Below are 25,865 nucleotides of genomic sequence, written 5' to 3'. Positions count from 1 at the left end.
AAGCTCTGGGAGTTGGTGACGGACAGGAAGGCCTGGCGTGCTGCAGTCCATGGGGTCGCAAAGAGTCGGACACGACTGAGCGACTGAACTGAACCAGCCCATCCAGAGAAGCTGTCCTCAACACGTGGTCCTGCAGAACACACCAATTACGTGAAACACCCGCACCATTCCATCCCAGAAATCCACTGATGGTGCTCTGTCTGTGCCTGGGTCAGATTTTTAAAAAGTGAGCGTAATGGACAGAACACTTGCCTATTTCAATTTCCTGTCTATTAAGCATATATCTGATTTGCACATAATTATATTAAGCTATTTTATGTTTAAAACATCAACTTTCTATCACTGAGGGAATTCATGGGTTCCAGACTACAATATTTTCTCTAAGTCAGTCAGTATACCTGACATAATCTTGGGATTTAACAACAGACTCAAATCCCTTTGAAATGCTTATTAAAATTGGTTTGCTCTTCAGGCCATTTCTTTTTTCTTTTGCTTCTCTGTTCTTTGATGCCTTGCACCACGGGTATGTGCTAATTCCTTGAATGGGTGAGGTAAATGGCTTATTCTCAGAGCAAGCCGTATCTGGTATGTACAGAGAATGTTTATAGTCTCATCCTGTGATCCCAGAGGCACTTTATTTCCAAAATACACGGTATTTGGAGATAGAACAATTGTTCTTCACTGCAGACTTCACTCTTTAGTTACAAGTTTGTCTGGCTTCAGCTTTGTTTTTAACAATAAAACTCTGCACTGTGGGCCTCAGATCCCTTTATAAATGTTAGCCACATCTTCTGCTCACCCAAGAGAAGTGGGAAACATTTGCTTGCTCAGTCCTGGAAATGCAAGCAGTTAGAAACTAAACAGTTTTTCTCCAGAAAAGGGACCTTCAGAATCATGTGGTCCAACCTCCTTTTTATACATTCAGACACTGTGGTCCAGGACAGTCAAGGGACCAATCACCCCCAGTGTCATGTGACTCACTCCATCCCTTTGTTCAGGTCCCTGCCCAGGGCTAACCTCATCACACAGTCTCCCAGAACCAGCCTATCCAGAATATACCACACACTGTGGGTCTCTGTATCCTTTTTCTGTACATTAAAAAATATATATTTATATTATTTACATGCATTCATGATCTTTCTCTTCTAGAACAAATATAGTTTTCCTAAGTTTTGTTTACTGCCATATCTCTAGAAACTGCCTCATAATAGATGCTCAATAAATTCTAACCGAATAAATGAAGCTACAGATGGCAGCAGAGTATCCTGGGGCTGACAACGTGTCCCACCAAATGTGAACGGTGGCCCCCTTTTTTCTCCTGGTCCTTCTCTCCCCCAATCCAAACAGCACCAATCATGTGCTGATGTTTACTGTGCTTCAAACACAGTAAACACACTTTACTCAATTAGCTAATTTAACCCTAACTATAAACCCTACAGGGCTTCCCAGATGGCTCAGCAGTAAAGAACCTGCTTGCTAAAGCAGGAGACGTGGGTTCAACACATATGTTCAATCCCTAGGATCGGAAAGATCCCTTGGAGAAGGAAATGGCAACCCACTCCAGTATTCAGAGACAGGGGTTCAATCCCTAGGGTCGAGAAAATTCCCTGGAGAAGGAAATGGCAACCCACTCCAGTATTTTTGCCTGGGAAATCTCATGGACAGAGGATCCTGGCAGGCTCCAGTCCATGGGGTCACAAAAGAGTCAGACACAACTCAGCAACTAAACAACAACAAATAAACCCTATAAAGTGGGTATGACTATTACCCTACTTTTCCGAGGAGGACACTCAGGCATAGAGAAGCTGAACAGCTTGCCGGGGGGCCCTGGGGCTGGTGGTGCTGGCATTCCAACCCAGAGCCCACAGAGGTCACTATTCTGTTAGACTTCTTTTGGGGGGTGGGGGGCACCCCGACCTATGAACTTTATACTTTCTTCACCTCTTCCCCAAGTGAATACTGGGGGTGGCCCAGAGGGTAACCATGCTTCTTTTATGCTTCTTTCACAAAAAGGAAGCTCAGCTAGAGGCAAGAAAAGGGTGACGTCTGAGGCTTTACGGCCGAGAGGACAGATTCAAGAAGGTGGAGGCTGGGTGGGAAGTGGGGACGGGAAGACCTGATCCACAGGTGAGCACACAGGTGGGGGCCGGAGGAGCAGGGCTCCCCGAGCCGGGGACCGGATGAGGGGGGAGCCCCGCATGAGCACACACGGGGCCAACCACGTGACCACGGCAGGTAAGGCTGGGCAAAGTACCAATCGTGAATCACGGTAAATCGCCTCCAACCCCAAACCCATTCACCGGAGAATCACAAAATGGAAATGGACAGCAGTAAAGCCAGGTGTCTAGGAAAACAGGTTAAGGACAGGTAAGACACCCGTGCATCGCGTCTAACGAGGAAAGAGCCGGAGCTGGAGGCGGGCCTACTTGCGTGAGAAAGAGGACCGCTTGCTCCCGGTCGCAGACATGGGGACCTCAGGAGCCGAGATGCTGCCGGTGCTGCTCGAGGAGCTAAAATCGGCTTCACTACCTGAAAAAACAAAGGCGGGGGAGAAGCATGAAGGACGGGAAACTCGAAACCCGGGAGCCCGCTGGCCGATGCCCTGCCCTCTGAGGTCCCCGGCTCCCGCGTTTGCACACGGACGCAGCACGTGGCGGGGTTCCAGCGGTCCCAGGCGCCCAGCGTTTTCCTCAAAGCCGACGAGAGGAGGCGCAGGCAAGAGGACGGCGTCGCCTAAACACAGCCTGGAAGCACCGGGAGGCCGGTTTCCTAGATGCCGGGCTTCCCGCGGACGAGCCGCGGTCACCCAGTCCGGAGCCAGCGCCCGCCGCTCCCTCCCGGTTCCCCAGAACATGAACACGCCGACCCCAACGTTCGGCAGCATGAAAAGCATGCTTGGCAGCCCAGAGCGGTTTTTCCAAGAGAGTTTATCTTTCGGCTTTGCAGTCGGCTAGCCATACTTGAATTTGGCACGTTAGGGTCTGGAGATAATCAGCCGGCTCGAAATAGGAGGAAAGCCTGCGCTCCAGATAACAGCTCCAAGCCCCGCTATCTGATCCTGCACTTCTCTGACCACAGCTGCAGCTTTTCTATGAAGAACACAACCTTAACAGAACAGCAGGAACTTAACATTTCCAGAGGGTTGTGAAAAAAGTTCCCAGTGGCCAGTGATGGAACCTGGGAATGATCATTGAAATTTGAAACAGCAGTTTTTGGGAGTGGGTAGCGGGGTTGTTTATTAGTTTACAAAGATCACAGTACATTTTAAGCACAGACTAGGGTTCAGTGTACAACTGAAAACATGCTGTGTTGTAGAATAATTAACATAAATTCATTTTTAACAAAACAAAGTTTTGAAATAGTAATAATGGAAACATTCCATGGATTGCCTGGAAGTTCAGGGGCGTGGAAGAGGTAACAGGACAACAGGAAGAAAGAGGATTTTTTTTTTTTTAATGAAATTCCAAATGCTTTTGCAAAAATCAATCGAGATACACGATTTTATTTGATCTTGTTTCTCAACTCCTGTGCCACAATTTGTGACTCTTCTGGCCTAGAACTCAGAACCAGATCACATTTCTGACTGAGGAAACTACGAATAATCTAAATCCCTTGAGTTTCTGATATGCAGTGACTAGTAATCATTATTATTTTGAATTTAATTTTTTTTTTTTTTTTTTTTTAGGCTGCGTTGTGTTCATGTAGGAGTTTAGTTCCGCTACCAGGGGTCAAACCCATGCCCCTGCTTTGGATGCAGAGAACTTTAACCACTGAAGTCCTGATGATCGTGACTCTTTATTGAGAACCTACTAGGTTCCAGGCCCTTGTTCAAGATTCTTTCTATTCCTTGACCTATTAATCTTGACATCTTTGTAAGGCAGATATTAATCTTGTCTTCTACTGTTGAGGAAGCAAAAGCTGATTTATTTGCCTAAGGCTTGTGGGGGATGAATTCTGTCCAGGACCAAATCCCCATACTACCCCTGTGATAACATGTCCCAAGAAGACCTTAAAAGAAGCGGGAGCTGGGGAAGTTCCTGAATCAACTACCATCTCCCTGACAGCCAAGATGGGCCACAAGGGCAAGAGGCGGCCAGATCGGCCCACTGGTGAACAGAGGCTCTTACTGATGGCGTGTTTTGGTTTTGCTGAAGGGGGAAGCAAGCAAGGCAAAGAGAAAGATCCCTTGTCTGGTTTCTAGGACCTCTCGGGAAGGTCAGCTTCTTCTGGAAAAGAGATCAGGAAGCACCCCTTAGGGCAGATGACAGCTGTGAATCCCAGCTCCCAGCAGAATTCTGGGAGGATTAAGGTAGCAATTTATCAGAACCGGACTGACTATTCCTTCTGGATTTGAGACTTTGTCTAAGGATGTAATGAGCTCCCAGAAGCTCCTTGAACTTAATTAGTTGCCTCTGAGTAATGCGTTGGCTAAACTATAGTATTTTGCAGTTTCAAGGACTCATGATTGGTAATGCTACCCAGGAACACAGTAGTCCTGACAGTCTACTCCAACTCTGTCTGCTAGCAAATTACCAGGTTGGTTATAAAATGATAAAGGTGGATGATTTTCAAAAATAGGTCCTGTGGTTGCAGCCATCAGGGTAAGATATTATTTTCTGATGTAAAATTATTACTCTGAGACACCCAATTTTCATTCTTTAAAAGGTATGCAAAGACCCATCAATATAATTTAACTGCCTGCATAAAAATGGAAATTCTAGAACAGAAACAGACGTTTGCTGAAAATCCATTGTTATTTAACGATGCCTCTGACCTGCAGTTATTGTGTGTGTGTGTGTGCATCCGCTAAGTTGCTTCAGTCGTGTCTGGTTCTTTGTAACCCTGGCCCCATGGACTGTAGTCTACCAGGCTCCTCCGTCCATGGGATCTCCAGACAATAAAACTAGAGTGGGTTGTCATGCCCTCCTCCAGGGCATCTTCTCGCCCCAGGATTGAACCCGCATCTCTTATGTCTCCTGCACTGGCAGGTGGGTTCTTTACCACTAGCACCACCGGGGAAGCTCCTCTGCAGTTATTACATACCCTGAACTGAAGGGACCACGTTGCTCTAAATTTATTGCTTCTGGCACTCAATATATTGACTTGTTAGTGTCTGCAGGGCCTAAGGGCACTTTGTTCCTGTGCTTTTCTAACTTACCTTGTGCATATCAGAAAGAGACTGATAAGACCCATCCAGGGTACAACTGTATTTAGGGCTATCTGAGTAATATTATAGTGAAGAATGTAAATGCTACTTACCTATTTCTGTTGATGACTTTAAAAAATATAAACTATCTAGTTTGCTTATTGTTATGTAAAGTCAATGCACTCTTTAAAAAAGGGATATACAGAAAAGTCAATTTTATTATGGCGTCTGAATATATTCTCCCCATTTACTAAACAGGGTAACTAAGAGGACAGCTGGAGACCTGAAAACCTCTTATGTACCTATTAGCTGCAGCAAAGATACCAAGAAGGAGAGGCACTCTTTATGTATTTGCTTTAAAGAGTACATACAACTAGATGATTGCAGTGGGTACTATATGTAGTTCAATGCTCTTGTGGGTTACTGCTACTGCTAAGTCGCTTCAGTCGTGTCCGACCCCATAGACGGCAGCCCACCAGGCTCCCCTGTCCCTGGGATTCTCCAGGCAAGAACACTGGAGTGGGTTGCCATTGCCTTCTCCAATGCATGAAGGTGAAAAGTGAAAGTGAAGTCTCTCAGTCATGTCTGACTCTTAGCGACCCCATGGACTGCAACCTACCAGGCTCCTCCATCCATGGGATTTTCCAGGCAAGAGTACTGGAGTGGGGTGCCACTGCCATATGAAGAGAGCCCAGGTTCAAATCCCACCTCTACTGCTTATGAGATGGAAGACGTAGTAGGCACATTACTTCACCTCACTCTGCCTTGATTTCTTAATCTGTACATGGAGATTGATAATCATAGCACCCACCTCATGGAGTTATTGTAAGCAATGAGTATCTATCTCCTGTCTCAGAAAAACACCTGATTAGTTGTAAGCTCTCAAAATATGTTAGCTGTTATTATTACTCTGCAGGACTTGAAAAGGCAATTTTTATTATACTATGCATTTCTTTTGTGGAAGACTTAGAAAACAGCAATGATTCAGAGGGGAAAATAGAGCCTATAATTCCATCACCAAAAAATAACCTTTTGGTATATAGCTATTCAGCATTCATACTTAATACATTATTATGTAACCTAATTGACTTTCTTTTAATTAATGAATAACTTTAAAACATTGCATATTTTGTTTTATTAAATCAATGAATATGTAGGCCACGTTCATTTTTCTATGATTAATAGCAAACATTATGTACCAGAAATCATCGTGAGCATCTTTTACATGTTAAGTCACTTATTTTTCATGACAGGACAGACTCTATGTGGTAGGGACAGCTATCAGACCATTTTAAAGATACGGAAGAGAAATTGAGTGACACACACCAGGTAACACAATCAGAAGTGGAGCCAAGAGGGAAACCAAGCCGTCTAACCCCAAAGTGCCTGCTCTTAAACCCACATGGGCTTAATGGATACCCTTGAGCATACAGATTTACATTCTTGTTTGATTATTTCCTCAGAATAAATTCCTAAAAGTAGAACATTTAAACCACAGTATATACTCATTTTAAGACTTTTAATATATTCCATAGGGATTTTTTGGATGACACGAGCCCAAAGCAGTTTAGGGGGACAAGGAAGTATTTGCCCCCATCTGCCAGTATGTAGACACCTATTGGTAAATCTCTGATGTCACAGGGACTGCTTCAGCAAAGCACAGGGAAAAATATTTGGTCACTGAAGAGCTGTGCTTGAAAAGCTGAAGGGAATTTTAAAATGTGCATATCCAAATCAATATCCTCATCAATACTGTCTTCAAACAGGTACTGGGGTAGGTGGAGCAGGATGACCTTTGAGATACCTTGCAATGCTGATGTCTGGTGATTACACACTGGGCAGCAGACAGCACCTTCCAGCCATAAAGGAGCTGTGCTTGCCGGCCTCCAGAAGCTCTGTGGGTTTTTGTTCAGTAGTGCTGCTGGATTCTCTTGAGAGGCCTTACTTTTATTCATAACCTTAGGGTAATGAGCATTCTATGCATGTGATGGTAAGGCTAGGAATTAGAGAAGTAAGGGAAAATGGAAACAAAAAACATGGGCAAAATTTACTGATAACTAGATGCATTTTTTTTAAAACACTGTCTGTGATCCAGTCTCTTAGGACGTTATTATTTTTGCCTGCTTTCAGGACACTGGATTCCTCATTCATCAGAATATCACACAGGCCTCTGAGAACAGAGAACTCCTAACGTCTACGAGGTGGTAATAAGCCATCCTAAACCACTGCTTCAAGCAACCCCAAACCTTCCTTTATCCTTTGTTACCACAAAACAATCAGATTAATTCAGATTGGCCACCTATATCTCCACCTCAAACAGAATCAGCAAATTAAAACACACACACACACACACACACACACACACACAAACCCAGATCCCCATCAATTCATCTTCCCATCCCCCGTCCCCACACACAGTTACACAGATCTTCTATTTAAAGATCTCTAGGGAAGGGAGAGGAGCAGTTTTCACTAAGGCCAAGTAGCACTGTTAAGAAGCAGCTGGAGCAGTGGACATGTGTAATTACAGATGAAGCTACTCCAAGTCTACTCAGTAGCACTGTCTCTTAGCTGCAGAGCTTAGCAACGGGGGCCCAGCCAAGGAATCCAAAAAATGCTTCACAGCCGAAAGAGGATTTTTGTTTTACTTATTGTAAACTAATCCCAAAACTTCCATAGGTATTTATGTCAGAAAGGGAATATCTGATCTAAAGATCAACAAATTGATTGAAATATATCTCTAAATATGTTATAAATATTTTCTTTCAGTTTATTATTTGTCTTTGAGTCTACTGTATTGTTATGTACTTACATTTTATGTTTATAGTTATGTATTTAGATTTATCAATACAAAATTATTCACTTCTACATACTTTAAATTTGAACTTCTATTTATAAATGTTTATATACGCTTTTAAATGTATGGCACTTCCATACGAACATCAATCAGAATGAAGATAAATCTTTTCTGAGATTATGATAAAATGGAAATGGTATTTACAACCTTTCAGGAAGACATGATCTGATATGTCTTGTATATCAGATCATGTCTGATGTAGGAGTGAATAATTTTGTATTGATAAATCTAAATACATAACTAGAAACATAAATCTAATTACATAAAAATAAAATAGCAGAGTCAATGACAAATAATAAACTGAACGAAAATATTTATAACATATTTATAGATAAAGGGCTAATTTCCTTAATTTACCAAAAGCTCAAACAAATTAGAATAAAAAAAGAAAGAAAAAAAGAACAGGAAAAATGGGCAAAGGACATGAGCAGTCAGATGGCAGACAATGAGAGAAAAACAAACAACCTATATATCTGAAATGCCATACAATCTCACTTATAAAATTAAAAATGGAAATGAAAAAAGATTTTTTTCAACAGATCAGCAAAAAAAAAAAAAAGTCAGAGTTTGCTAACACTGGTTCTGTTAAGGGTTTTGGGGAAAAACACTAGTGTGACTTGGTGCAATGTGTATAAAAAAGAAAACTGTACTGCTGGGAACTTATCCTGCACGGAAGCATCCAAAAAGACATTGTCCGTCAGTATTGACAGCTTCGGGTGGTACAGCGAAATAAATGGATACTCTACAATCATGAAAAGGGGTGACATGCGCCTGTGTGCGCTGGGATGAAAAGACCTATTTCTCCACCAGGAAAGCAAGTTACAGAAGAGCGGGTGTGGCATGCTTGCTTCTCTGTAAATAAGTCTTTAAATCATAAACTGCTACATGTACAGAACATTTTTCTTGGGGAACAAAAAGAGATCTGGTAATAATGGTTTCCCTTGAAAATAGGACAATGAGGATTTAACGAGACTCTTATTTTCATTTTATAACTTCCTGAGCCATCCGGCTTTTCTAACCAAGTGCATGTATTACCCTTTCTATAAAAATTATAAGTAGGGGAATAGTACAATTATGGAAAATTGATTTTTTCCTTGAAAGTCTAAGACTTTCAAGGAAAATCATCATATAATAAAAGTAATCACACCATATAATGCAGTATTATGAGGATTTGGAAGTCAAGCCACTTGGGTTTGAATTATGGCTCTTCTGTTAACTCTGTGGACCCTCGAGCAAGTTGTTTACCCTCTCTCTGCCTCCGTTTCCTCATCTGTAAAACAGGGATGAAAATATTAAGAGTAGGTAGTGCTAAGGGACTGTGGGGGTTAGGTGAAACATGAAAAGAAATGAAGACAGTGCCTGGCACAAGCTATTATTATTTCTAAGTAGAATTATTATTTCTAGCTAGAATTATTTCTAACTAGAATTACTGATACAGTGGCTTGAGGGCTGGAAGAGGGCTTTTTCAGGCATCGTTCCCTTAAAAAGCCCCACAACAGGAAATGCTTTATCTCACTTGAGTCAGGCATTTTTATAGTCACTCTTTACAAATGGTGGTCTTCCCTCAGTGGAGAGCATGTTTCTATTTTTAACTGTATGTGTGTACGTGTGTGTGTACACAATAGAGTATGTAATAAAGATCACAGTCCTGAGCGTCCCTGGTGGGCCAGTGGTTAAGAATCTGCCTCGAAATGCAAGGGACACTGGTTTGATCCCTGGTCCAGGAAGATCCCACATGCCGAGAAGAGAAGCAACTAAGTCGGTGCGTCACTACCATTGAGCCTGTGCTCCAGAGCCCATGTGCCACAGCAGCTGAAGCCCGGACCCCTGGAGCCTGTGCTCTGTAACAAAAGAAGCCGCACAATGAGAACCCTGCGCCCTGCAACGAGGAGCAGCTCCCGCTCATTGCAACTAGAGAAAAGGCCCACACAGCAACGAAGACCCAGCACAGCCAAAAATAAATAAATAAATAAATCAGATTGTATTAAGAAAATATCCACGGTCCTAAAACAAACTCCACATGGATGGCCTCCAAAAATCTCTAGAGTTGCTCCTGCATTAGAAGCCTACTTTCAGAAAAGCCCAGGGAAAATGCCCACACCTTTACAACAGCTCAAGTCTTGGCAAGGGCCAGTCCCCTGAGAAAGGGAGGGAGGGAGAATGGGAGAGGAGGCATAGAGGGCCAACAGGTCAAGGATAACACCCTCAGGTTCGCTCCTTTATCTTGGCCTGGCTCAGCTACCTGTATTTGGCAGAAATACAATCTACCTGCCAACCAAGAAAAGTGGATGGAAGAAATGATAAGCAAAGAGCAGAGTATAAATAAACTACCTGAAGGGAAGAGAAAGCGAACATTTCTGACCAGGGCAAAAAGCTTATTAATCTCCCACAGGGCCTGAGGATATAACTAGCATCCTCTGCCTCACCCCCAAGGAAAATTAAGACTCTGCATTGATTAACCTCAGCAGAGTACAGGGCAGGAGCATGGGTCCGTTTGGCTTCGTGAACAATCCTCCAAGTTCCCTGGGCCTGTTATCTTCATTACTAATAAATAAATGTGGTCCTGCCGATTTATCAGCGATGGCCAAGAGGCGAATGATAGAAATCAATCAGTTCAACCTAAGGCCAATCAGATGCCTCTGGGGTCCTCTGATACCACTGCCATGCGCAACTCAGCATCTCCAGAAGGGGGCGCCAGCCTGAAAGTTCACACACCAACAAGCTCTACTCAAAAAAGGCTCTACAAAGCCTGGCTCCACCTCTCACTAGCCATGTGTTCTTGGCCAAGTGTTTTTAACCTCTGTAAACCTTAGTTTCCTTATTGATTTATGGAGTAAATCTGTGTGTCTGTGTGTATGTATATGGGCTTCATAGGGAGCTCTAGTGGTAAAGAACCTAAATGTAGGGTGTGACGTAACAGACTAGGGCTCAATGCCTGGGTTGGAAAGATCCCCTGGCGCAGGTACAGCTACCCACTCCAGTATTCTTGCCCAGAGAACCCCATGAACAGAGGAGCCTGGCAAGCTACAAGCCATATTGCAAAGGCTCTGACATGATTGAAGTGACTTAGCAGGTAGGAAGCATATATATATATATATATATATATATATATATATATATATATATATATATATATATATATGTAAAACATCTGTTGGCTCATCAAAAAAGCAAAAGAGTGCCAGAAACACATCTACTTCTGCTTTATAGACTATGCCAAAGCCTTTGACTGTGTGGATCACAACAGACTGTGGAAAATTCTTAAAGAGATGGGAATACCAGACTGCCTGACCTGCCTCCTGAGAAATCTACATGCAGGTCAAGAAACAACAGTTAGAACTGGGCATGGAACGATGGACTGGTTTCAAATAGGGAAAGGAGTATGTCAAGGCTATATATCGTCACCCTGCTTATTTAACTTATATGCAGAGTATATCATGTGAAACGCGGGGCTGAATGAAGCATAAACTGGAAATCAAAATTGCCGGAAGAAATATCAATAACCTCAGATATGCAGATATGCCACCCTTATGGCAGAAAGTGAAGAAGAACTAAAGAGCCTCTTGATGAAACTGAAAGAGGAGAGTGAAAAAGTTGGCTTAGAACTCAACATTCAGAGAACTAAGATCATGGCATCTGGTCCCATCACTTCATGGCAAATAGATGGGGAAACAATGGAAACAGGTGAGAGACTTTATTTTATTGGGCTTCAAAATCACTGCAGATGGTGACTGCAGCCATGAAATTAAAAGACGATTACTCCTTGGAAGAAAAGTTATGACCAACCTAGAGAGCATATTAAAAAGCAGAGACATTACTTTACCAACAAAGGTCCATCTAGTCAAAGCTATGGTTTTTTCAGTAGTCATGTATGGATATGAAAGTCGGACTATAAAGTTGAGTGCTGAAAAATTGATGCTTTTGAACTGTGGTGTTGGAGAAGACTCTTGAGAGTCCCTTAGACTGCAGGAGATCCAACCAGTCCATCTTAAAGGAAATCAGTCCTGAATATTCATTGGAAGGACTGATGCTGAAGCTGAAACTCCAATACTTTGGCCCCCTGATGCGAAGAACTGACTCATTTGAAAAGACACTGACTCTGGGAAAGACTGAAGCCAGGAGAAGGGGACTACAGAGGATAAGATGGTTGGATGGCATCACTGACGAGATGGATGTGAGTTTGAGTAAGCTCCAGGAGCTGGTGATGGACAGGGAAGTCTGGCAAGCTGCAGTCTATGGGGTCGTGAAGAGTCGAGCATGACTGAGTGACTGAACTGAACTGAACTGATATATATATACACATGCACACATATATTTAAGGTTAACTTATTGTTTAATAAAAATGTATTGAGCATCTTCTGTGTGCCATGTGTCAGGCCCTGCTCTAGGTGGGTGATTTTTACCTTGTAGAGCTATGGTGAAGTTGAAATGAATGGGAAGTGAAATGCATGGTAAGTGCTTGGCATGCTCATAAATATTAATCTGATAATAATGATTAATAATGCAATGGTTTCTAAAACTTACTGTGTATAAGTGTCACCTGGGATGTGGAGATTTCTGGGCAACACTCATAGAAATTCCTTTAGAAGGTTGGGAATGGGGGGTGACCCAGGAATCACCATTTTAAGTAATTACCATAGATGATTGTGCAGCAGATGGTTATGGACCACACTGTGAGGAAGAGCGCTCCAAAGATACGGAATGCAGGGAATCTCTCTCCAGTCCGGTCAAACTCAAGAGCTTTCTTCCATGGCACATGGAAGGCGAGTGAGCAGAAGTTAAGAGGGCTTCACTCGACGACAAGGCACACAGGAGAGAGGAGTGTAACTTACAGAGTGATCTCTGCTCTTGCAGCCCTCCAGAAGCACGTTCCTGGACTAGGTGCCTTCTCAGAGGATTGGAAGGAAAGGGAGAACATATAGAAGGTTCCAGTTCCAGCCAAGCTCATGTGCACACATGTCAGTTTATAAAGCCAGTAGTACACTTAGCAGTTTATTCATGGTTTGAAGTCCTCATAATCCAGTTTTAAAGAGGAAGGGCTGAGCACTTTGGACTTGGGGGTATCAGCAATCATCCAACATTGATACAGCTCACAGCCCAGCCAGCTCTCCACTGGGTCATCCCATCAGCCCCAACCTCTGGTAGGCTCGAGTTGTCCCTGGCTGACATGCCAAGTGAAACCAAGCAACCACACGTGTGCAGAGCCTCCCACATTGAACCAGCGTCTGGCACAGGCCCTTAAGAAGAGGGGCTTGAAGGGCAACCCTCAGCCACACGGTCTTCCGCTAAACAGGTCTGGGAAGGCTGGCCTCCACAGTGGCCGTGAACTTCATCCACACTGATTATCTTGTGGGCCTGGTAATAACACAAGCCCATCCTCCTTGCAGAATTTTTTCACCCTTACATGCTCCTCATCTTTGACTTGTCAAGTTTATTCAACTGAGTTGCTGCCACTTAGGGAAAAAAAGCCAGCTGGTGAGCCGGCTGCTATTTAAGGAGACGTGTTTATCCAGCGTTTACCAAAATGAGGTGCCTGCCCTCCGTGTCTGGCAGGAAAACCTAAATCAGAGAAAAAGCAGTACTCAAGGTGGCAGTGGTGGGTTCGGAGCAGGGGTGTCACTGTGGGGACAGCTGACGGGGAGGAAGAGGGTGATGAAGGGGCGGGGGGAGAACTGGGGACTGACGTCACTAAGACCACAGAGGCAGAGCAGGGCTCCGATTCTTGTCTGGGACTGCAGGATATAAGGGGGAAGGATGAGGGATGGGTCTTGTTCAAAGTCCCCTGACTTTCCACGCTTAGTGAGGCCCTGCTCTCTGCAAGCAGTTTGAGACCATGAATGGAACAAAATCACCCACTTGCTAAGGAAGAGGATGACATAATTTATAATTTGTTGCAGAGACACACAGCTGGGTTCTAAAACAACATTTCTTTCTTTCTTTCTTTCTAAACCTCTTTAAGCACAGTTTCTAAAATAGACTCCAAGACCGAACAGTCTCGACTGCCTCCCGGCATCTTCGTCACGGTCACCGCCTCGTGACCCAGGGCTGGCTCTCGGCCCCCAGGCTCCTGGAGGGCCGCCGCCCAGCACCCGCAGGGAAGCCGCGCCTCACCCTCCGCGCTCTCCTGACTTTCGCAGCAGCCCCGACCTTCCTCTTCACTGCACTGAACCCATCTGCCTCCAACTACATCACTGGATCTTGTCAGCACTTGGCCTTGCTCCACTTCAAATATTTCGACATCCTCTCACCTGGATGTCTTCAGGATAAATTCCTGAAGAATTTATCCTCTCTCTCTCTCTAGCATTTCAATCCCCATGAAGTTGTTTCTCTTCACTTTTTATGTGGTAGTACAGTTCAGTAGCCTCTGTTACTAGCTGCGTGACCTTGGGAATGGCACTCAGCCTCTCTGCGCCTTCTATGGACAGAGAGTGCTAACGGCCGCTCTCTTACAGAGTTGTTCTAAGGGTTATGTAAACTAGTATAGGTAAAGCCTGTAGAAAGTAGGGCCTGGCGCTTGGTAAGAACTTCAAAATACTGCTATTATTTTTATTTTTCTTCTCACGATCTCCCTCTCTGAATCATATCTGAGTCCCAATACACGATGGGCCCAGTCAGAGAGGACTTGGAGCACGGAGCAGGAGTGAGGTGGGGAGCACGGAGCAGGAGAGAGGTGAGGAGCACGGAGCAGGAGTGGGGTGAGGAGCATTGAGCGGGAGCGGGGTGGGGAGCACAGAGCGGGAGTGGGGTGGGGAGCACAGAGCAAGAGAGAGGTGAGGAGCACAGAGCAGGAGTGGGGTGGGGAGCACAGAGCGGGAGTGGGGTGAGGAGCATTGAGCGGGAGCGGGGTGGGGAGCACAGAGCGGGAGTGGGGTGGGGAGCACAGAGCGGGAGTGGGGTGGGGAGCACAGAGCGGGAGTGGGGTGGGGAGCACAGAGCAGGAGTGGGGTGAGGAGCATTGAGCGGGAGCGGGGTGGGGAGCACAGAGCGGGAGTGGGGTGGGGAGCACAGAGCAAGAGAGAGGTGAGGAGCACAGAGCAGGAGTGGGGTGGGGAGCACAGAGCAGGAGAGGTGAGGAGCACTGAGCAGGAGTGGGATGGGGAGCACAAATCGGGAGCAGGGTGGGGAGCACAAAGTGGGGGTGAGGAGCACAAAGCGGGAGCGGGGTGAGGAGCACTGAGCGGGAGCGGGGTGGGGAGCACAGAGCGGGGGTGGGGAGCACAGAGCAGGAGAGAGGTGAAGAGCACTGAGCAGGAGTGGGGTGGGGGGCACAAAGCAGGAGCGGGGTGCGGAGCACAAAGCAGGAGCGGGGTGCGGAGCCCAGAGCGGGAGTGGGGTGGGGAGCACAGCGCAGGAATGAGGTGGGGAGCACAGAGCAGGAGTGAGGTGAGGCTGTAGTGTAGGGTGTAGTCATGAGCAAGGATTCAAAACAAGCAAGAAAATAAACAGAAGATTCTCCCAGGGGATGGTAAAGATTTTGCCTCCTCACTTTAGATTCTAAATTGAGTAAATCCTGAGACCTGGAATGTATTGACTGAATCTTCCAATTTCACAGGAAAGCCTCAAGCACACTAGAGAGCTAACCATCGAGGCTTCTCGCAGGGTCGGGGGTCACAAACACACACTCAGGATACAGCATCTCCACGAGGGCGAGATTTGGTCAGTTCCTTTGCGCACCTAGCAAACGTCATGTTGAGATGCTGAACCTGTTTCTTCAGAAAGAGGCAAACTTCTCAGGACGGAGATACATTAGGTGCTAAGAGAGGTCAACAAAGGAGAACACTGTTCCCTACTGGAAGGATTACGATTCCAGGAGATGCTCAGTGAACCAGCGAGCCCTGGAAACTATTCCCGACTATCCGAGATTGCGGCAGGAGGAGTGTGCAGATGGGCGTCCAGGGTGAAGGGGAGGCAGGAGGAGACAGCAGCGCTGCGGAGGGAGCGGAAGCAGCATCGGAACGAGGCCAGCGAGGCAGTTTAGACCCAGGTGAGTTCAAAAACCCTTCTAAGACACAGCCCCAAAGTTTGGTTGGATGCAGATCTTTCCATTTCTAGAACTCTGACCCTTGCTTCTCTGAGAAAACACATAAATTCAGGCAGGTGGATAGGAAAGAAAAGGAAACATCTATGTTTTTCCTACTCCAGGGACACCGTAGCCTTTAGTTTTGTCTGAAGTGACTCTACTGACAATCTTCGATGATCTGATCTCACTCCTCCTTAGTGATCCCCGTTGATAAGCTGCACCGACTGAGACAAGGTGAGAGGCAGTGGCCAAGACTTGAGGTTACAGTGCTGCGTGGACCCAAGCCTGGACCTTCAGAGTGGGGCTGCGTCCTTTTCTCTGAAACCCAGAAAGTTATTTTCCCACCTGCTGTCCGCATTGAAATACGAGTCTCAGAGGCACAGAACTGGATTAATCAAATTCCTTGGTTCTTGACACATACTCCTCTTTGACTCATGCAAGACTACCTTTATTTTTATTTTCTAACTGGTTTCTTTATGTTTTTATTTCTTCACAGTTAATATTATAGTAAATGAAGAAACCACCCTCATCACAAACACTAGATGGTCGACACCAACTTACATCTACTTCTTCCTATTGCCTGTTCACCATTTCCTGGTTTTCATTTTTACAAAGAGCGACCACATCTATTTGAATTTCCAAATGGCAATTTTTTTCTTGTTTCATCTTTCACTTTTTAATAAACAGGTTATCATGATATGTATAGTATTTGGGAAAATTTTCACTCAAAATTATGTTGCTAAAATACTCCATATAGTTATAGTACATTCATTTGACAACTGTATAACAGTCCGCTGTATGACTTATTCCATCATTCAGGTCTTAATTCTTCTGATGATGAGAAAATTAGTTCGGTTAATTCCAGCTACTCCTCTAGCTAGGTTTTCCATTCTGATAAAGCATCCACTTGCATTTCCAGAGGCTCCAATCCTCCAAAGAAAACTATCAACTCAGTAAATCTACTTCTATGTTATATATTCCACGGACAAAAGAAAATGCTCTGTGGGTCACTTGTGCTTACACGTTTGTCATTATGCCTCTTCCCTCTCATTGTTATGAAGAATCAAGAGTTAAACATAAACTCTGCTTTACCCTGTCCCAGTTTTAGGATCCAACATGCCCAAGGTGATCCTTTCTAGCGTCATTCTGATGAGTAACCCTAAAATCTCAAGAATCACCTGATGTCCTACTGGGTTTAGCTTAGGTCTCTTCATGACCTTGCCCTTTAACTTAGACAACGAGACCAGTCCATGAATGTGAGAAACCAACCCGGAGTTTACTGGACTGTGCATACAACCTCATGGAGGGAGAAAGCCCTTGCCCCTCAAAGGGCAGAGGAGGGGGACATGTAATGGCTTAACACAGCCCAGAACTTAATAGTTAAGTACCTAGTTTTAAGACAAAACGCTGGGTTTGCATCACAGGTGAAGTTCTGAATATGTAAGTGAAGTGATGTCTTTCAATCGTGTCCGCCTCTTTGAGACCCCATGGACTGTAGCCTACCAGGCTCCTCTGTTCATGGGATTGTCCAGGAAAGAGTACTGGAGTGGGTTGCCATTTCCTTCTCCATCTGAATGCATAGCTGAGTCTTAAATCAGGCCCCACTGCTTTAGAGAAGGGAGAGCTACTATATAAAAGTCTCTACATTAGAAAGCAACTACCCTGCTCTAGAAATGTTAAAACCGAAGTAAAGATAATCATCTTCTGATTTCCATCTAAGCATCTACATGCTAGAGCTGACATTCTGTTGCTTCAGAACATCTTTGTGAATTTAAATAATTAGGTTGGTGAAACAGGTCTGGTGATTATAGGGTAGACTTTAAACGATCGTCTGCCCCTAAAGTCACCAACCGTCTTCCCATTCCTCTTAGACAGTGGTTTTCACAGTGTGGTTCCAAACCAGCAGCAGCGGCATCACCTGGGAACTCATCAGGCATGCAGATTCTCAGGCCCCACCCCAGACCTACAGAGTCAGCAGCTCAGAGGCAGGGGTGCATGCTCAGTTGCTTCAGTCGTGTCCAACTCTTTGTGACCGCATGGACCATAGCCAACCAGGCTCCACTGTTCATGGAATTCTCCAGGTAAGAATACTGGAGGGGGTTGCTGTGCCCTCCTCCCAGGGATCTTCCCGACCCAGGGATCGAACCCATGTCTCCTGTGTCTTTTCCATTGCAGGCACTCTTAACCTGCTGAGCCACCTGGGAAGCCCGTATTTTAACAAGCCCTTCAGGTCTCTGAACACTAAACTTGGGAATCATTCTAACACACGCTCTGGCTGAGATCACATGTATCATCTTCCTGGACCGCTGCCTCTGAGAAACAGAGCAGCAGGCTTGCCTCTGATTTGAAATAGAGCTACACACCACAGCATACATTTTGGGAAAAACTTCTTACATATTTCACACTCAAAATGAGTCAATTTCTGAGTTTACTTGGCATAATACTGAGTGTTACTAACTATGCTTCATGTAACTGATAGTACGTATTTAATATCTGTGGTTAAAAGCAGAGTCTAGCATTGGTGGGTTCTGAGAGAAGATATCTGATCTTTCATTTAATGCCAGTGTGACCTTCAGTTCAGTTCAGTTCAGTTCAGTCGCTTAGTCATGTCCGACTCTTTGTGACCCCGTGAATCGCAGCACGCCAGGCCTCCCTGTCTATCACCAACTCCCGGAGTTCATTCAGACTCACGTCCATCGAGTCCGTGATGCCATCCAGCCATCTCATCCTCTGTCATCCCCTTCTCCTCCTGCCCCTAATCCCTCCCAGGATCAGAGTCTTTTCCAATGAGTGACCTTGGTGATTGATTAATCTCTTTACAACTCAGTTTCCTCACTCTAAAAAGGGATCCCATGCTGGTTGTATGGGACTGTTGTAAGGGTTCAGTGACATAATGGGGACTGTGATAAGTGCATTAATATTACTATTCATGTATTAGTATTCAGCATTATTACTTATTGGCTGACTTAACCCCATGTTTGGTATGTGTTGCTAAATATTAAGTTTCTCAAAGCATTCTTGCATAGGGACTCCATAAATGTGTTTTTCTAAAGCACCATGACTTAAATAAGAAGGTGAAGACTTTATTACATGATGAAACTCTAATTCAAGTGATGAGTTTATTACAGATCTCAGTAATGATTAGAAATGGCTTATTATGTTCACACGCTGTCAATGTGCTGTACACGTATTCTCATTTAATACATATCAAGTCTATGAGACAGGTACAATTTTACTCCCATTTTACAGATGACAGAAGGAGAGAACAGGTAACTTGCTCAAGATTACACAGCTTGTATATAGTGAAGCTGGGATTTGAAGGTGGACATTTAACCGTGAGAAATACCACAATAATACGCATCAAAATATGCCCCGAACACTAAGCATGCACACCTGCACTAAGAGCTGGGAGATTTTATTTTCCTCATAAGTGGTTGCTGGCTTGCTCAAGCAAAGAGCTTGCTGAAACCTTTGAAAATTCATTTACAAACCATCTGCTGTAGGAGTCTTAATAAGATTATCACCCTCTGTTCTGCCTCCCTTGTTTTAGTCACTAAATCATGTCTGGCTCTGCGACTCCACGAACTGTAGCCCACCACGCTCCTCTGTCCATGGGATTTCCCAGGCAAGAATAACGAAGTGGGTTGCCATTTGCTCCTCTGGGGATCTTCCCAACTCAGGGGTCAAACCCGCGTCTCCTGCATTGCAGGCGGATTCCTTACCACCGAGCCACCTGGGAAGCCCTGCATCCCTTACCAGAGAGCAAACAATTAGTGAACACAGACCACACTAGCCAGGAGACAGCTCTTTTAAAATTTTTTTAGCACCTAAACTCATCAAGCTGAGCCATTCACCTATTCTCAACAAAAATAATAGGACTGGGGCTTCCCTGATGGTGCAGTGGTAAAGCACCTGCCTGCCAATGCAGGAGACACGGGTTCCAGCCTTGATTCAGGAAGATCCCACATGCCGCAGAGCAGCTGAGCCTGTGCGCCACAACTATGGTGCTTTAGTGCCCGGGACTGCAGTAACTCAAAGGGCCACAACTACTGAAGCCCCAGCACCCTAGAGCCTGTGCTCCACAAGAGAAGCCCCCACAATGAGAGGCCTGCTCACGGCAACCAGAGAAAAAGCCGGTGCGGCAAGTAAGGCCCAGCACACCCAAAAATAAATAATTAAATGCATAAAATTTTAAAAATAGGATTGACACTTCATTCTTAAGCGAGAAGTTAACTATCATGGATACACTTAAGAGATTGCCAGTTTAAAACCTCTCATAGAGAGGGGCTTTTGATAGTGTGGTCTGAGGCCAGTCTGCATCAGTGTCACCTGGACACTTGCTGAAAACACAGATTCTTGACTCACATCCCGAATCTGCCCACTGACATTTCCCCAAGTCATTCCCGTAACACACATTTTTACAAAGCCCAGGCGCTCTTTTATGCACGCTAAAGTCTGAGAACCACTACAGTAAATGACTCTGGCTTTCAATATTTAACTATAGATTGCAGCCATCTACTCGAATCTGTCTGTAGTAACTTCCGTGATCTGTCTGCTTCTTCCCATCCTGAATGCTCCACCCCAGGCCACGATCATTTCTTGCCAGAATTATGACACCACCACCCACTGTAATCCAGCTGCTTGTCGTGGCCCCGAGCACTCCATCTTCCAGGCTGCTCCAGAGCATAAATCTCATTAGGTGATTCCCCTGTTGAAACCCTTAATAGTGCTCGTGTCCTGAAGATAAAGTCCAGTGCATAATCTACAAGCCGTCCACAGAATCTGTCCCAACTGCCACAACTGCACCCCGGTTGGTGGAACCATCGACATTTCTGGAAGGCAGCACAACCATCTCTGGACTCCCAGTTTTCACAAAAGCTGTTCCCTCCACCTGGAAGGATGATTTGTCTTTCCCTCTGGGCCTGGCTAACTACTACCTGTTCTTCAGGTCTCAGCTTAGCCTTAACCTTTAACTCCTTCAGGAAGGAGATCAGAGGCCCTTCCTTTATGCTCTCACCCCACCCAGGATTTTAATGAGCATTCATTTCATTGCACTGCAGCCGTCTGTGATTTCCCAGCCCATTGCCAGCTCCTTGAGGGCGCCTGTATGACTGCACCCGTGTCTAATGCAGCACAGAATACACTAGCTGCTGTGGCCTTGAAAGATCTCCTAACACTGAAAGTTCCTCCATACTCAGTATTCAGCAAGGGCGCCTGGAAAGGCTCTCGACTGAGTTACCTTCCTCTTTCTCTCCTTTCATTTTGGGTTGACAGCCTGTTGTTCTTTACAGTTAGGACAAATATTCCTTCCAATCCTACCTACCAATAGGGATTCCCAGGTGGTGGCAGTGGTAAAGAATCCACCTGCAATGCAGGAGATGTGGGTTTGATCCCTGGGTCGGGAAAATCCCCTGGAGGAGGGCATGGCGACCAACTTCAGTATTCTTGCCTGGAGAATCCCATGGACAGAGAAGCCTGGTGGGCTATGGTCTATAGGGTTGCATAGCGTCAGATACGGCTGAAGCAACTGAGTACACACACACGCCTATCTACCCATGTGCCTATATTTCTTAAAATTCAAGTTTTCAGCCCCAAATTTAGCATGTAAAAACCATGCCGTTTGGGAAGACCTCTGTCTTGTTCATCACTGTATCCGCCAAAACTAAACACTGTACCTGACAGAGGAGACTTGGAAGAATATTTACTGAGTGAAGGAAGGTACCAAAAGAACTTACAGATATGATTGTGGAAATACCTCCAATTTGGGGGAAATCAGAAAGGAAGAGATGTAGCTGGCTGGTGATGAACAAAAAGTACAGAGGTTGTCAAAGCCGAGAAAAGATAAATCCTGGAAATCACAAACTGCTACATTTGGTGTTGATCTCCAGTAAAACTGTAGGCAGGGTCCATTCATAAGGTAAATAGAAGCCAGAAAGAGAAGTCATATGACTATAGTCATAAAAAAAGATTCATTCTTTTCCTGATGGAGTTATGATTTGGGGCGGCCACATAAATGGGTTACCTGGAATTCAGCAGGCAATTAGTCACAGCACTTCGGAAAGTCTTATGAACAAGGCTGCCATGGGAGCTGGATGACAGCACAGTTCAGGACCCAAAGGATGCTGACTAATGGATTGCCTGCCAACCTCGAGGGAAATCTCTAGTAACGTGTCACCTGGCTTTGTATCTGCCCCTATCCTATTTAACATGCTTTATTAACGACACAGATGAAAGCATGGAAGGCCTGGTGCTGATGGCAGCCTAGAGATTTCCCTGGTGGCTCAGAGGTTAAAGCGTCTGCCTCCAATGCGGGAGACTGGGGTTCGATCCCTGGGTTGGGAAGATCCCCTGGAGAAGGAAATGGCAATCCACTCCAGTATTCTTGCCTGGAGAATCCCATGGACAGAGAAGCCTAGTAGATTACAGTCCATGGGGTCGCAAAGAGTCAGACACGACTGAGCGACTTCACCTTCACCTTCACCTTAAGGGATAACTGATACAACAGATGACAGAGTCAGACACGAACGTTACTAACCGCTGTGTACTAAAAGCCTGCTTCACCTACCTCTGATATTTTCTTGAATCTACAGACATTTGTTCTAAAGACATACAAGGTGTAAAAGAAGAAACTGAGTTTCTGAGTGGTGATGGAACTTGCTCCAAGTCACGGAGCTGGTAACAGCAGAGCTGGTCAGTCTGACTCCAGAGTTGGCTTTCTTCTTTGTCCACGCTGCTTGGGACCTTGTCATCAGAATTCACAATGATCTAAGAACTAGAGACCAAAATGATAGCATTCAACTCAAATGTGTGTTGAGCTGTGCACAGGCACTCGGGGGAGGAAACAAGAAGTGTGGTTCCAGGGCTCAAAGCTCTTCTCAGGAGGAGACGAGCTTCAGAGACAAACAACTAGGAGATGAGAGGACATGCTGAGTGCAAGACAGAGAGAGGGCATTACGGGACCACAGAGGAGGAAGAAATCCTCTCGGCTGTGTGAGCAGAAGAAGGCAGGGACAATGTCAAGGGAGAGATGCCTTGAGCAGTCGGGAGAACATGATCAAGTGCTGGGGATACAGAAGGGAGCAGACTTTCGGTGAAGGGGGTGGTATGAACTGAAACCCAGAGGAAGGAAAACACAGGGCATATTTAGAATATATGGAACCCCTTCTTTGGCGGGGATGCAGTGATCAGATGAGAAAATGCAGCCACACAGGTGAGTTGAAGAGAGTTGAAGAATGTAAAGCTATGCTAAGGGACTATGCTGGGAAAGATTGAAGGCAAAAGGAAAAGAGGGAGGCAGAGGATGAGATGGTTGGATGGCATCACTGGCTCAATGGACATGAGTTTGAGCAAACTCTGGGAGATAGTGAAGGACAGGGAAGCCTGGCATGCTGCAGAGTGTTGGACGTGACTTAGCGACTAAACAACAAGAAGGACCTTTACTCTGAAGGCAAGAGGGAGCCATGACGAGTTTCGAACAGGGCCTTATTATGAGCAGACTGATGCTTCATGGAGATCTTGCAGCAGTGAAATCTGCAGGAGGGACTGGAAGAGGGGAGGGCAGGCAGGTGACTGTCACAGTTCAGAGCTGGGCTGTATCTAAGGGGGAAAGAGCCCTGCCTACAGAATTCCTCCCCACATAGCTCTTAGGCTCGCAAAGGTAACTGCATAGATTCAAAATCATTTAAAACCCCAGTTGCATAAAAGGATTTAAAACAGGAAAAGCACAGAGCAAGTTAAATATTAAGAGACACCTCATCTTACACTGGGCTTCCCTGGTGGCTCAGATGGTAAAGAATTTGCCTGCAATGCAGAAGACCCAGGTTTGACCCCTGGGTTGGGAAGATCTCCTGGAAAAGGGAATGAAAACCCACTCCAGTATTTTTGCCTGGAGAATTACGTGGACAGAGGAGTCTGGTGGGCTACAGTCCATGGGATCGCAAAGAGTCGGACACAACCGAGCGACTAACACGTTCATGTTGATCTTATGTTACACACTTGACCGAAGTGCTATCCACACAAAAGAACAACTGAAATGGCCATATGTATGTTTTCCACACAATCAAAGAGAGGAAAAAAAAAAACCAGTAATTATCTCTGCCAAACGAAAGGAAAAAATGTTTTGCATATGGCCTGAGGACTATGTGAAAAATTCTATTCTCTAATTAGAATGGATTGACCATGCTCCAAGATCAATGCTACCTTCACCACTGTGTAATATTTTCTGGAGAGTAGGCTGTAAGGGGGCTTCCCAGGTGGTGCAGTAGTAAAGAATCTACCTGTCAATGCAGGAGACCCGGGTTTGATCCCTGGGTCAGGAAGATCCCTTGGAGAAGGAAATGGCAACCCACTCCAGTATTCTTCCCTGGAAAATTCCATGGACAGAGGAGCCTGGCAGGCTATAGTCCATGGGGTCACAAAGAATCAGACATGACTGAGCAAGTGAGCACGCAATCAATCTTTACCGCAAATATTTTTTATTTGCAAGCACAAATGTCAACAAAATAAAAACAAACAAGCTGGGTAAATTCTGGCAATTCCTGGCAGCTGTACAGAGTGTGAGAACAAAAGCAAGCAAATGGAGCAATGAAAGGTCTCATGGGGTTTGTTTAAATTCAGACTTGTGTTCAAGAAACTAAAGTGAGAATCGGGGAGAGAGGGAAAAATGAAGTTACATGGAAATGTTTCTAGCAAGGACCTGGCAACACAAAAGAGGATATCTGGATGAACGGAGGGACGGGCTAGGAGGAAAGCAGGTATGAGGTAGGTGAACTAGCTCTTGCACTCTCACCCTGGGACACCTGATCAAGGCCAGCAGAGCCGGGCACCTCTGGGGAGGGGACGCCATGCTCCCACTGCGCCTTCAGAGCTGGGTGCTCCCTGGGCAGAGGCCAGGCATTCTGCAAACAAGCTGAGCTCCCAGCAGCAAGCTCCAAAGGTCACCTCACCCCATTGTTTAACCCACTGAAAACTACTGAGACTCTCAAGCTTCTGAACAAAATGTTTTTGAATGTCCCTCTGAAAATGTTCTCTGCTGGTTCTTGTGTGGTGCCTGGCATTTAAGAAGAATGAAGCTCTCTCACCATCAGATTATGCTCTGCACACAAATTATGCTCTGCATTTCCATGGATTTGTTTAATGGAACCTTCCCCAGGCTCTCAACTCAAAGTGACATCTGGCACGAAGCACGCGTTCCCCGGCCAACCCTTTGCTTGCCTGGCTCCTCTGCCCCACCCCCCGACGCAAGTTAACTTTTAATTCAAGTGTACTCAGTGTTCCTTAGTCTCTCCACCTCTCTCCTCCCCATTCCACACTGTTCTAAGAAAAGCCACAATGGAATGGAAAGGCAAAGCAGATTATGAAAAAAACATTAAGGCCACTCTCTTTAGGACCACTGGACAGTTGTTTGCATGGCAGTGAAATGAAGAGGAATAAGTAGGAAGTTGTTTGTTGTTTAGTTGCTAAGTCGTGTCTGACTCTTTGCTACCCCATGGACTGTAGCCTGCCAGGCTCCTCTGTCCATGAGATTTCCCAGGCAAGAATACTGGAGTGGGTTGCCACTTCCTTCTCTAGGGAATCTTCCTGACTCAGGGATCCAACCCATGTCTCCTGCATTAGCAGGTGGATTCTTTACCACTGAGCCACCAGGGAAGCCCAAGTAGGAAGTCTCCCCAAACAATTAAACAGTATGTGACTCATTTCTGTGACCTACATCCATAAGCATCCCAAAGGAACAAAACCTACAAGGCTCAAAAGGAACAAACTGGCTAAAACTGAATTCCAGTATCTCCTTGGTGTACAGCATCACAAAGGTATCTTCCAGGCTCTAGAAGGGCATGTCCATC

General features: G+C 45.3%; 1 protein-coding gene and 1 long non-coding RNA gene across 8 annotated transcripts in view; one reads left to right on the top strand and one right to left on the bottom strand.

Annotated features, from left to right (window-relative positions):
• The window catches only part of SYBU (syntabulin), an 82,764-nt gene that overhangs the window by 12,247 nt on the left and 44,652 nt on the right, over positions 1–25,865 (bottom strand). For all 6 annotated transcript variants that reach the window (XM_069601117.1, XM_069601119.1, XM_069601120.1 and 3 more), the window contains one exon: positions 2,427–2,529. In XM_069601117.1, coding sequence (XP_069457218.1) covers positions 2,427–2,529 — 103 coding nt within the window. The remainder of the gene's footprint in view (positions 1–2,426; positions 2,530–25,865) is intronic.
• Positions 14,081–16,729, top strand: LOC138446270 (uncharacterized). Of its 2 annotated transcripts, XR_011259251.1 has the most exons (4): positions 14,137–14,673; positions 15,556–15,987; positions 16,146–16,257; positions 16,520–16,720. It is a non-coding gene; the product is annotated as an uncharacterized lncRNA (long non-coding RNA). The 2 variants fall into 2 exon arrangements; XR_011259250.1 differs by lacking the exon at positions 16,146–16,257 and having other exon boundaries at positions 14,081–14,673; positions 16,520–16,729.

The sequence above is a fragment of the Ovis canadensis genome, chromosome 9 (genome assembly GCF_042477335.2).
Source record: "Ovis canadensis isolate MfBH-ARS-UI-01 breed Bighorn chromosome 9, ARS-UI_OviCan_v2, whole genome shotgun sequence".
In the NCBI taxonomy this organism is placed as follows: Eukaryota; Metazoa; Chordata; class Mammalia; order Artiodactyla; family Bovidae; genus Ovis; species Ovis canadensis.
This window is presented reverse-complemented; position numbering and strand designations above follow the sequence as displayed.